Source organism: Cupressus sempervirens, chromosome 6, assembly GCF_028749045.1.
Source record: "Cupressus sempervirens isolate cs-2001-9-10 chromosome 6, ASM2874904v1, whole genome shotgun sequence".
NCBI classification, from domain to species: Eukaryota; Viridiplantae; Streptophyta; class Pinopsida; order Cupressales; family Cupressaceae; genus Cupressus; species Cupressus sempervirens.
Genome location: NC_143123.1, coordinates 290,519,942 through 290,533,082, shown reverse-complemented (window position 1 = coordinate 290,533,082; position 13,141 = coordinate 290,519,942). Strand labels below are relative to the sequence as shown.

General features: G+C 35.6%; 1 protein-coding gene across 1 annotated transcript in view; it reads left to right on the top strand.

Annotated features, from left to right (window-relative positions):
- Positions 1–13,141, top strand: part of LOC149552355 (calcium-dependent protein kinase 28-like) — a 171,586-nt gene that overhangs the window by 37,251 nt on the left and 121,194 nt on the right. The window contains exons 3-6 of the mRNA XM_089787900.1: positions 6,439–6,480; positions 6,833–6,944; positions 7,060–7,138; positions 7,255–7,424. Of these exons, the coding sequence (XP_089644026.1) occupies positions 6,439–6,480; positions 6,833–6,944; positions 7,060–7,138; positions 7,255–7,424 (403 nt within the window). The remainder of the gene's footprint in view (positions 1–6,438; positions 6,481–6,832; positions 6,945–7,059; positions 7,139–7,254; positions 7,425–13,141) is intronic.

Below are 13,141 nucleotides of genomic sequence, written 5' to 3'. Positions count from 1 at the left end.
ATTTGATGGTATCTTGACTTCAAATCCACTTTGGAGAAATAACATGCACCTCCTAGATAGTCCATTAAATCCTTAATCCTAGGCATGGGTAATCTATATCTTATGGTGATTTTATTGATGACCCTTCAATCAGTGCACATTCTCTATTTACCATCCCTTTTAGGCACTAGAACTGTTGGAGCTGCACATGGGCTCAAACTTTTCCTTATCAGGCCCTTATCCAATAGCTCTTGCACTTGTTTAGCTATCTCCTCATTTTGTGCAGGGGTCAGGTAAGGTAGGTCTTGGAATCAAATCAATTTGATGACTAACATCCCTCATAGGTGGTAAAGAATCTTGTATCTCCTTGACCACTATGTCCGTATACTGGTCTAGCAAATGTTTTAGTTCTGCAGAGACTTAAGATGTTTGGTTAGTTTTAGCGTCTTCCTTGGGTTTGACCATGATGGCATATCCCTGGTCCCCCTTTGTTTTTAGGACTTTAAGGAATTCTTTCCCACTCAACATCATCATACTAGACCCTACCGACTTATCTTCATCCTAATCAGGCAAGGGATCCATTTGAAATCTTTTACCCCCTTTAGTGATCACATAGGAGTTCTTTTCCCCATCATGTATAGACTGCCATGGGCATCCTAATAACAGGTGACATGCATCCATGGAAGTATATCACAGAGCACTTTATCCGTACATTCCCCTATTTCAAACTCGACAAAAGCTTGTTCATCCACTAGGACATTTTGGCCCTTGTTTAACCAAGACACCTTATAAGGATTAACATGGGGTAGTCTTTTTAATTATAATTTTTCTACTGTTTCCAAAGACACAATATTTTTAGTAGATTCTGAATCCACAATGACTTTACATACCTTTCCATGTGACTTACATGTTGTTCTGAAAAAGGTCTTTCTTTGGGGTGGCTTCTTGTGTTGGGGTATCTTCAACAAGGTCCTCCTTAACATCAAATTTTCTCCATCAAGGACTAATCTTGCTTTTCCAACAAGTGAAGTAATAGTACGAGTGTCATCTTCTTGCACTGATTGAGTCCTCTCATCCATATGAGAACTTGAACCCTTCTCTGGACATCTGCCCGTAGTATGGCCAACTTGCCGACAATGGTAACACTTACCAGTAAACACTATGGTGTCCCTGTTTTTTCCTCCAAATCTACCTTTGAAGTTTCTTCTTCCTCTATATCCTCCCCTAGGAGATGCTCCTCTTCCACTGCTTTCTCCATTGCCTTCTGCTAAAGAATTTTCTCCACTCCTCTTAGGTGCTTGGCTCCTTCCATAGGTTCCTCTTCCTTAGAATCCTCTATTGCCACTTCCTTTCTGATTTTGTTCACCCCTTCTTCTTAAATTGTCTTCAGCCCTAAGGGCCAACTGAAAATACTTGTGAATTGTTTCAAATGCCAAAATACTTATTTCATCTTGGATGTTCAGTCTGAAACCATTGAGATGCCAACACACTTATTTCATCTTGGATGTTTAGTCTCAAACCATTGAGATATCTGATCAACTTTTCCACTTCACTTTACTGTTTCTTGGATCTTAGACTGAGTTTATGGAACTCCTCAATAGGGGCATTGACATCTAAATCTCTTTGTTTGAAATTCTGCAACTTCCTATGCATCTGGACTTCATAATCTACATGAACTGATTTTTCAATCTAATTTGCATCCTTTCCCAAGGAGCATTTTTCTTTTTACCTGCTTATACCCTCTCTTCTTGCATGATATTCCACCTAAATAAGGTCGATCCTTTCAATCTTGCCTCGGCCACACTCACCTTGTCTTCTGCAACTTCTTTCAGGTCAAAATGATTGTTCAAAGCATCAATCCAATCTAATAATTCTTCTCCATTAAGATTACCATAAAAGATAGGTAAACCATCAAAGTGATCTTTGCTTATTGATTTGAATCCATCTATGAAGATCTTTTGTTCTCTTGCTAACTCTGGTGACATAGTCACTTCAATTGTGGTCCCTACTTCTTCTTCATCTGTTAAATCACCCCACTTTGTCAATATTCCTTTCAACTTACCTTTTCCGGCTTCACTTCTTTCTTTTTTTCTTCAAGCATCTCTTGTACTATCCGCTTCACAACTTCTACATTCAAGTCTTTAAGAGGCATTTTTCCAACCTTTGATTGGTCAGGAAAAACTAACACTGTAGTGTCTGAAATACACTGAGTCTTCTCTTCAATAACTTGGCTCTGATACCAATATGATGCAAAAACCTTTGTGAAATTTTTGTTCTTCACCAATTCTCACTACTATAAGGTTCCCAACCCCAACTCAACAAGGGACTTAGAGCCCTCCCAAGACTCTACTTGGACCTGCCTATACCTCTCCAAGGTAGTTTGAGACAGTCCTAGCTTCTTCTCTTTAAACAACTACCCTTAAGGATCAATCCCAATGATCCTTACCACACTTAATCCACCTAGACCTCTACTAACAGGTTCTTTTCTGTCTTTCCATGACACCAAACTCCCCTTAACATGATCCTACCCATACAACAAGTATTGGCTTTGAACTTTTTCCTATAGTATTACTTCTTGCTATTCAAGGGCTAGAATAGGGCTAGTAGAATTAGGCCTCCATTTTGACTAAATTGGATATAGCTCTTATTTCCCCTGAACAACCCTAGGAACTATTGATAGTTCTGAGTATCCATTTGGATTCTCTAGAGTCTAAACAATATCCAAGAATTCAATCTGAATTTTGCAACCAACATATGAAACCCAATCTGAGCAACTTTGTCAAGTTTAGGCCTTTATCAGACATAGTCTGCAAAATACTTTGCAACCTTCAACCCTTGGTGCTTGATGGCTTCCAATCACTTTTATGAGGTCCTTGATTAACCCAGGCACCTCTCCAAATCGAAGAATTGACCTTCTCACCTCTGTGTTAGTTGCTAGCAACAAATTTCTTGTCTGCTTCCTAGCAAACCACTCACTATGATCAGCCTAGGGCATCACCATTTTAATAGCATAACACTTGTGGAAATTTTTAAAAAAAATGGAAAAAGAAACTATTTACAGGGCCCTAACATTCCACAAAGCCATATGATTTTCTAACCATGGAATATTGGGCATTTCATATTTTTTCAATCAAAACCCTGATTTTGAGGGTTTGTAAGGGTTTGAACTTCAAATCTATGACTCTCTCAAACCAGAGCACCTTAAGAACTGAAACCAAATGCAAAAGAACTAAAAATCAGTCCTCTCTAAGCTACTATCATCAAACTTGAATCAACTTACAATGTACTATGCATTCAAGACCAAAATCTATGCATTACAACAGCAAAAAGCAAGCAAACAGTTGCCACAAACCAAAAACCTTGCTTCTTTTCTCAACTAACCCTTACAATTTGGCTTTCCAAGGCTTATGTATGCTCTTTGACCCGTTGAATCAATATCCCAACTGATTTTCGAGCTTATCCATCATTTCTTTCAAAATTGCACAAAATGTTGCAAAGTTGCAACTTTGCAACTTTTGCTTGTTTCCAATCGTGGCTTTTTGTAGTCTTTTTTTGGAGCATCATACTCACTTGCAAAGTTTGAAGGGTTTGAGGATTTTTTTCCCAAAATCATGCTAGTTGTTCTCAGTGTTTGTCTTTGTCTTCAGGGAAGAGCAGCTTTGTTATCCAATATCAGGTTGGATGTTTTTGTGATTATTTTTGGTCAGATCTTTTGCTAATTCTGGGAGGGTTAGTGAAAAACTCATCTTAGTGGCAAGAGTCAATACTGGTCTCCACTTTTGTTGCAAAGCATTCTAAAGAAGGGGAGACCCTTTTCTGTTTGTTTTTGGGCGGATTCTTGGTCTTTTGCGTTTTGCAGATCTAGGGAGGGTCTCAGCAGCAGCAAAATGTTTTGTAGAATTTGTGACCAAAAGACAACAATTAGACAATGACGATTAAGGGAGGGTATTAGAATATTTTAATGTTTCTTTAATGGTCATCTTAGTTAGTCTTTAGTTTATTAGGTAGTTTCTATTTCCATCTTTAGTTCACGATTGTTTCTTTTAAAAATATCGTCTTTGTAAATCTATACAAGGAGCTTTCATCTCCTTTGTTTAATGCAACTACAACAACATTGATTTATCATAATAAGTACAAGAGTTGTTCAAAAGCAATTCTTTAGATACCCAGAAATTACATTGTATAAATGAAATAGCAGTTCTCATAAAATAAATACTAGAAGCCTTGAAGCATATGAATTCTTACCATATTCTAAAATCCCCCCACAACCATCTTTGAGGTGTAATATATGTCCACTTCATAAGCTCGAGCATCATTCAAAAACCATGTCCTTCCTTCACAAGACTTCCCACACATCCCATAATCAAACAAACCTTATAAAAAACCCTCACCAAGGACTACAAATATCTCCCACAAAGACAACATTCAAAAATAATGAAGACTACCAAGCGACCAAAGGAGGAGTCGACTTTTCCTGTAACACCTTCATACGTTAGCATTCCAAAACATTTCACACAGAATGAAAATTATTCACCGCCGGATGATTGAAAGAATGACTATTGCTCAACTCCAAAATACCATACACCAACTCTTTTTTAGAAAAAATGGCTCCACCATGCTCGACTGCCATTTCATTGACTCCTTAACATATTTTTCTCAAAACACTGTTTGTCTCAGTAGTCACACAGTTGTGAATTTTCCTACACACCCGGCTAGCAGTGACCAAAAAATCATAACTCACAAATATGCCCAGTTTTAATATGAATAATTCTCATGCAACTTATAACCTCACAATTTAATAACATTGTTCCACTTAAAAAAACATGCATGGACTCATTTAGAAAAATGACTGCATCTGTAAATGCACAGCATAAGCATCCGTTTTATTTTACTCTTGAAATGACTCTTTAATGCACACAAAAAAAAAATGCTACTTAAAGCCACCCCCCTTACATACGGAAAAAATCTAAGGATGTCATACTAAGCATAGGTTGAAAACATTAAAGATTTTGTTCCAAGAAATAAACATTCTAGGCAAAAATGAGTATGTGGAGTATATGTGATAACATCGTATGTAAATTTTCCGTCATACACTTATAGCTGCCATATTTAAAATCAAGGTCAGCCCAATCATAGTCAAACCTTTCCTATACTGATTTCAACTCTTATAGAATTTCTGCCTTTTGATATATTGAAGGCTTCTTTGCATAATCTGAAATGGCAATCTTATCTTTTGAAAATCAAACGGTGATATGGCAAATAATCTTATTTGGCAGAAATAAGTAAACAAGGAAGCAGGTGAACTGAACATGCAACCAGCTCAAGCAGACAACCAAGTAGTTCAAACACACAACCAAGTAGGTCAACGAGAGAACTAAACTTCTCCATCATGCAACCAAGTAGCTCAAACAGACAACCAAGTAGCTCAAGCAAGTAAGCAACCAGCTCAAGTATCCAAATAGCCGATGAACTGATGAATAGTCAGCAGCTTGATAAGCATTTCATTCCTCGTTTGTGGTACAGTTCCCTCTTTGAGTAATCCTCCAAACTTTATATGATCTTGATCATCAACCTTTGACATCAATAACAAAATATTCAACAAAACCATGGTCATAACCCAACCAATAAATGCATAATGCATGACTATCAGTTGTAAATATAGCATCAATATCAGCTGGACACAATACTTTTAGGGGTCCTTGGTTGGGTTGCTTGTGGGTCAATTCTTTAAATATTTCTTGTGGTGTAAATTTGAAATTTGTGCTAGAACACTTGCTAATAATTCTTTAAATATTTCTTGTGGTGTAAATTTGAAATTTGTGCTAGAACACTCGCTAATAACTCTTATAACTTATTGGTTGTTAACATATGCTTTTTTTGTAAAGTTTGAAGAACCCAATTTTTGGCAATCATGATCCACTTCAACTTGCAAAACATTATGTTTTTAAGTTTTCAAGTAGTTGAAAACATGAATCATTGTTTTCTGGCACTCCCAATTGAGCTTGTAATCTTGTAGTTTATGGTTATCCTGCTGAAGCAACTCATTCTAAGGAAGTTTCAAAACCAACTCATCTAAGAAAGCTTCTAAAGCAACTCATCCATTTGTAGCACTGCAATATTTCTTTAGATGTTTATTATAAGGAAGTATATTGAAGCAAATCTGTCATACTGATTAAACTATGCCAATAATCTGGCCTCATTTTTGTAATTTAGTCAGAATTATTCACTTCTAATAACATATGCAATGCATCTTTGAGTTTAATAATGTCAAGATATGTTTCTTGGCTTTTCTTGAAATGTCCTACTTTACGTCCTTGCCAAATTATTCTATATTTAAGCATCAGTAGTTTTTCTAATTTTCCTTGAAACTAGTTACAATGGTTTGTCCTGTTCATACTTGCCAGTTTTTGGCCCTCCAAATGACTTCAATTCCTTTAACGGAGTTTAAATATTTCGCAGGTTATGCGAAGGAGGAGAACTCCTTGATCGAATTCTGGCAAAGTAAGAGTGTGTAGTTTTAACTTTATTTCCATTTTTACATCATTTATAAATTCCAATATATTTATTGTTTGTTAAATGGTCTCATTAACTGTTCAAGGTTGTTGGTTTTGGATCTTGATCGCCAATATAGAAATGTGTTTTGCATTGATGTCCAAGTCAGTTCACATCTTCTGTTCTGCTTCTACTCTGAAGTAATCTTTGTGCAATTCTATCTGGGTATCAATGCTTTTTGTCACCATAAATATTACACTCAATCTAGTGTGCTGTTAATACAAGCTTGTAGACACACATTACTGGCTTCTTGATTTCTATTTCACTCATATTAGGATGAAATTGGAATTTTGACCTTCAGGAAGGATAGCCGGTATAGTGAAAAGGATGCAGCTAAAATAGTAAGACAGATGCTAAAAGTTGCTGCCCGTTGTCATTTACATGGTGTTGTGCATCGGGATTTGAAACCTGAGGTGAATAAGAGTGCAATATGTTTTGTTACCACTTAAATACTGAGGAACAATAGTATATTTCTGAATCATCTGGTTGTTTAGTCAGTGCACTTTTAACCTGCTGCATTTTATTCAGAACTTCCTTTTCAAGTCTATAGATAAAGATTCACCTCTGAAGGCAACAGATTTTGGACTGTCGGATTTTATTAAGCCAGGTAATTTTAAGGTGTCAGATTACACAGCTTGCTTGTGAACACAGTTGGGTATTTGTTATCTTCTTTCATGATTGTTTTCCACATTAAGGATTTTCTATAAATCCCATTTTTTGCAGGCAAAAAGTTCCAGGACATAGTAGGTAGTGCATATTATGTTGCACCAGAGGTTTTGAAACGCAAGTCTGGGCCCGAATCTGATGTCTGGAGTATTGGTGTCATAACATATATTTTACTATGTGGAAGGCGCCCCTTCTGGGACAAGACAGAGGATGGCATATTTAAAGAGGTTTGAGATTTGCTTAGACATGCTTTGCTACAGAAGAATTTGATGACTCTGTTTTATATCATTGCACTGGTGGCATTTTCTGACCATACCTGTTTATGGTTATTTTCTAAGTTTGTAGTTCGGATTCGGTTTTGAGTTCGAAGTTCGAGAACCGTTTCGCAAGTTTGACAAAATTTTGGAAAGGGGTTTGGGTTCGTTAGTACAAAAACATGTAAATTTATATATATATATATATATATATATATATATATGTACACATACATTTTTATGAAGCATGAGTTAAAATTAGAATATAGCATAGTAGCATAAAGACATTTAAACAACAAAAACTTCAAAACACCATAAACAGTTAAACTTGTAATTATAGTGATCATACCATCATATAGTAAAATAGTTCAATCAACTTCAACATCAAAGATGGAAAACATTTAAAATATCAAGTTCAAGTATCATTGTTTCACATTCATTGTTTAACTAATGGAATGAAAATCTATTAATATTCTTTCTCTCTTCAATCTTCATCTTGTTCTTCATATTCATCTTCTTCTTCTTTATCTTTATCTTTATCTTCTTCTTCTCCGACATTACTTGGGCTAAGGCCAATGGGATCAGCAGCAGAATCAACAATGGTATTGATATAAAAGTCATCAAAATCATCAACTGTAAGCCAAGCAGTGGAAGCATCCAAGTCTGCAATCTCTGCACCTACATCCCACTTCTTTGTCTCCCTTTCTTTGTATTCTTGACTCTTGTGTGAAAGAAGGCACAAGTTGTAATGCACAAATACCAGGTTTTTTGCTTCTTTTGATTGTGACCTATTGCGCTTCATTGAGTGGATGAAAGAATAGGTGCTCCAATTTCTTTCTGTTGCAGAAGAACTAGTAACCTATAAAGATAATATAGGGCAAGCAATTAAAAAAGAATTAATTCAATATTATAAAAAATTTAAAATCACTTTCTAGTCATGATTCTTTTTAAGATAAAGTGAGCTAATTTTTAAAAAATAAAACTTAACTTGTGATATAACTTTGATTGCAAGGGGCTGCAATGTTTGAAATTTTTGGCTATGGAGGTACCACCAACTATGATCATCCTTCTTAAACCGATGACGAAGAGCATCATTACTTAGGCCTCTAGCATTGATAAACTCTATGAACTCATCCATGATTACATCTCTCATATCATCATCAGGAAGTATTCTTCTAAATGCTGCCTGGTACCTGTTAGACACTTCCATATCTCTATATGGGGGCAACCTTCTTGGTAGATCACAATATTGTGAGCTATAGTATTTGGGGGTCAAGGCATAGGCAAGCAAATGTAATGGAGTGGTCATTTTGTTCCATCTTTCATTAATAATCTTTTGCACTTGTTTGAAAAAGGTCTCTTGTAGATCTTGCTCCTTCTCATTTATAACTGGCTTGATCTTCTCAATCATTGAGTCTATGCCATCATAGATCTCTCCAAGGAAGGCCTATCCATTTTAGTGTACCTAAGCATGCTCATAATGGGCTCGGTGATCTTAAGGAGACATTCCACACGTTCCTGACATGACTTAGCCAATAGCCTATCCTTTATTTTGTTTGCCCTTTCAGTGTTCTTTTGCTTCCATACACCCCAATTGTGGCTGATTACCATACCTTGAAGTGCATCTTTCACTTGCACAAGTCGTCTTAAGACGATTATATATGATGCAAAACAGGTCTCAGCAACTTGTGACATAAATTAGAACAAAAAACAAGAATTGTTAGATACATATTTTAGAAAAGTATACACATTGCATAAGTAAAATATGAAAAATCAGAAATTGTCAAATATTAAAAATTAAATTACTAACTTGAGTTCAAGTTCATTTACCTTCAATAGCTCCAATTTTGAGTAGTTCCTGAAAAGAGATTGAGTCATGTGGTGGTTTGTGACAAACATTTGTATGTCATCAGCCTCTTCATACATTGTTTTGATCCACTCAATTTGGTTTCCAATCTTTTGTAGCATAAGATTGAGTGAATGGACTGCACAAGGTGTCCAAACGATATGTTGATATCGTGATTCAACCAATAAACCTGCTGCTCTACAATTCTTTGTGTTGTCCATTATGACTTGGACAACTTTGTGTTCTTATATCTTCTGCTCTAATGTTTCTTATAAAATTTTGATGACAACAATGATAGATGGAACTTTCAACTCAAGAAGCAACACATAAAGTTGTGCTTGTGTCTTCCATGTATACCAACAATTATAATAAGCAAAAATTGGGCTTGTCACGGATTCAAATGGAGATATTTGAAGAAAGTATTGGCAATATGGCTAGTTAGATGTTTGAAGTATTGTCATTTATGGCAACATGTATTTAATATTTTATTTATGCAATCACAGATAAAAAATTGTCCAAGTGTTAGATAGATTTAGTACAAAGACATATACAACATGTATGGACGACTAGGTTCGAATTAGGACATGCACAGTTAAGGATCGATAGATGACAATGTGGTGATGACTTATGTCAGTGCGCAGACTTGTACGAATGGTACGACACAAGTTACAGTCAAGATACCAGTTCAGATATTTAACAGAATAGAACAGAGCATATCAAAGAATTGGATTGTACAACATAAGAAATTATTTTGGTGACAAAATAATTACTAAGTCATGATGGGCCGACATCCTAGATTTTACCCAAAGTCATTTTTATATTTGATCAGGTGTGTGAAAGCATTAAGGCCGATTGAGCAGAGTTTTATTAGTTTGTGAGATATAAGTAAAGATCATTTCTTGTGCAGATAAAGTGTGATGTGTGGTGAAGTAGATGTTATGCGAATGATTGAGAAGAAAGCTTAAATGATATGCGAGCCTTGTGTGATCTGATGTATGATTGGAGCAAGTGCGAGATACAGTAGTAAGATAGTATTGTATGTATACCAACTCTTGTGAAGAAACTAAATTGTATAATTGCATGTTAGGGCAATGGGCTCTTCTTGCATACATTGTATTTGTTCTACCAATTTCTAACAGGATTGAGGCTTCTAACAAGGCCTAGTCCTCTAACAAGGACTCGAGATACTATATGTATTTCATAGACTCCTAACAGGGTCAATATCCTTAACAGGATTCTTTTGTTTAGCGAATTATCTTGTGGGTACCATCCTCACCGAGGTTTTCCCTTGGCCAAGGTTTCCCTAGTTAACAAATAATGGTCATATGAGTTCTCTTTGTGCATAGTTATATATACTGTTCAACATTGTTGGTCTACTTTCATATGCAAGTTATAAAGTAATTAATGATATTCAGTTGTGGGCAAAATTTTGTAGAATACCGATTCACCCCCCCTCTCAGTATTATCTATTTCTGACAATTGGTATCAGAGCATAGTTACTTAGAAGAGGCTTAACAACTTGAGTAAGATCCCTATAGTTATGGAACAGTTGAGGAGAAACCTTGAAGAAGCTCATGAACAAATTGATCTTCATACGGAAGAAAGAGACAACCTAAAAGATAGGTATGAGGATGCAAAAGTCTACATTGGTAAATTGAAAGACAAGACTGATGATCTGAAATCTGGTAAGGAATCAAATGTGCAGACTAGTAACAATGACGAAGTAGGAATTCTGAAGAAAGAAAATGAGATCTTAAAGCACGAGTTGAAAATTGTTGAACTTAAGTCTTAAGAATTGTAAGAATGAACTTGATCTGAAATTTGAGAATGCAGACCTTAGATCCCAGTTAATATAAGTAACATCTGAATTAGATTCTAGCAAGATTGAGCATGCAGAATTAGAAAAGTACAATACCATTGTGAAAGGAGAATTGACACAAGCTAAGCAACAATTAGAAAAACTTTATTCCACTAGTGAGAAAATTGATGAAAAAATATTTCACCAAAGACCTTCATATGACAAGACAGGCCTTGGATATCTTATTGGAGAAAAGTCAACAAAGAAAGTTGAAATTAGGAAAGAGCCAGATCTAGTTGTTGAGTCACCTAAAGAATCTGATCTGAGTAAGATTGAATCAAGCACAACTACTGAAGTATCTAAAGAGATTGAACTAGTTAATTTGTTTGCGAAACATGATGAACCAAAGAAAACAGAGCAAGTTGATAAACCTAAGCAAGATGAACCATCCAAGGAAATTAGACATGAATTCAGAGGTAGATGTTTCATATGCAATGGAGTTGGTCATATGAAAAGAGATTGCATAGGTAAGTCTTTCAAACCTATTATTAATTTCTATTGTTATAATTGTCATGGTTATGGACATAAAGTAGTAGATTGTAAGAAACCTAAGTTTGATAGTAATATTGAGAATAGTAGAATGTTTAGGAATACTAACCCTGCAAGTAATGAAAGATGAAGATCACAAAACAAATCTAATAATGGAGAAAGATCTAATAGCGAAAGGAAACATGTATGTTACAAGTGTAACAATCTTGGACATATTACAAGGAATTGCAGAGCACCTGAAAGTCAGGATGGAACTAATCAGAGAAGAAATGCACCAATATGTCAGTTATGTAATAACTTTGGACACACAACAAGATTCTGTAGAATGGACAAAAGGAACTTCAACAGGAATCCCAATTATAGAAGGAACAATAACAGGAATGACAAAAGGAATGATAACATCAATGATAACAATCAGGAAGAAGCAGTAAAAGAGCATGATGATGAATTTAAAGAAGTATTTGTGAAAGCTAAGGATCCAGAAAGTTCTTATGCAGTTTTGGAGGAATAGTAATTTGATGCCCTAGATGAGAAATTGAAGTCAGAAATTGTTTGTGACTCATCCTATTTGAATTAAGCATTTTTAGAAGAGGCAAAGTGTTAGTTGATCAGAATTGATGAAAGATTGCGAATTAGAAGTTGCGCAGTCCATAGAAGGGAGGGGACATAGAGTGGAAGCTATGGTCAAGTGCGCAAGCATTTGTGTGGTCATAGTAAGCCATGCAAAAGAAAACAATTTTATTGGTAATTAGTGACAACTTTTTGAAGAAGAAGCAGATGCGCATTTAATGTGGAGTAAGATTTAAATCAATTTAAGGATTGCGAGCAAGATTGTGTGTCCCATTTGTTTGTGCAAAAAGATTGGAGCGATTTGACAACGAATTCAAGTGCAAAGAAAGGCGTTTGAAGTGCAAATTGCAGAAGGCCTAAAAGACGACATTAAAGGTATTTTGTGAAGCTTTTGTTGGAATTTCTAGTATATTTTGTAAGCAGCATGGCAGGCCAGTCAGTATGTGATGTAAGTGATAGACCCAAATATAAGTTCAAGAAACACCCATTTGTTTCTCTCATAGATGATCCGTTAGGAGCATTTTATCAAATCTCGCCAAATGTACTTAACGTAGAGAATGTTAGAAGTTACATTCACTGTAAATTTGAGAGCATTGGAGATGAGAACATCCATAACGATTTAGGAGTGATGTGTAATGGTGACTTAACCCTAAAATCTGAATACACATACCTGAATGAGCTAAATTTGATTAAGTACATGTTCTATACAAAATTCGATAATCATGAATGGACCATGATTATTTTGAGTAGAGTTCATGAAGAGATGTTTTGGGTAGGTGATGTACCAGTCACAATTGACAATGACCTAATTCACAAGGTCACAGGTCTGAGTAATGAAGGTTGTAATCCAATGAATGACAGAAATGTAAGAAAGATAGTTGAGACAAACCTGTATACTAAGTTTGATGGAAGGAACATGAAGGTTGA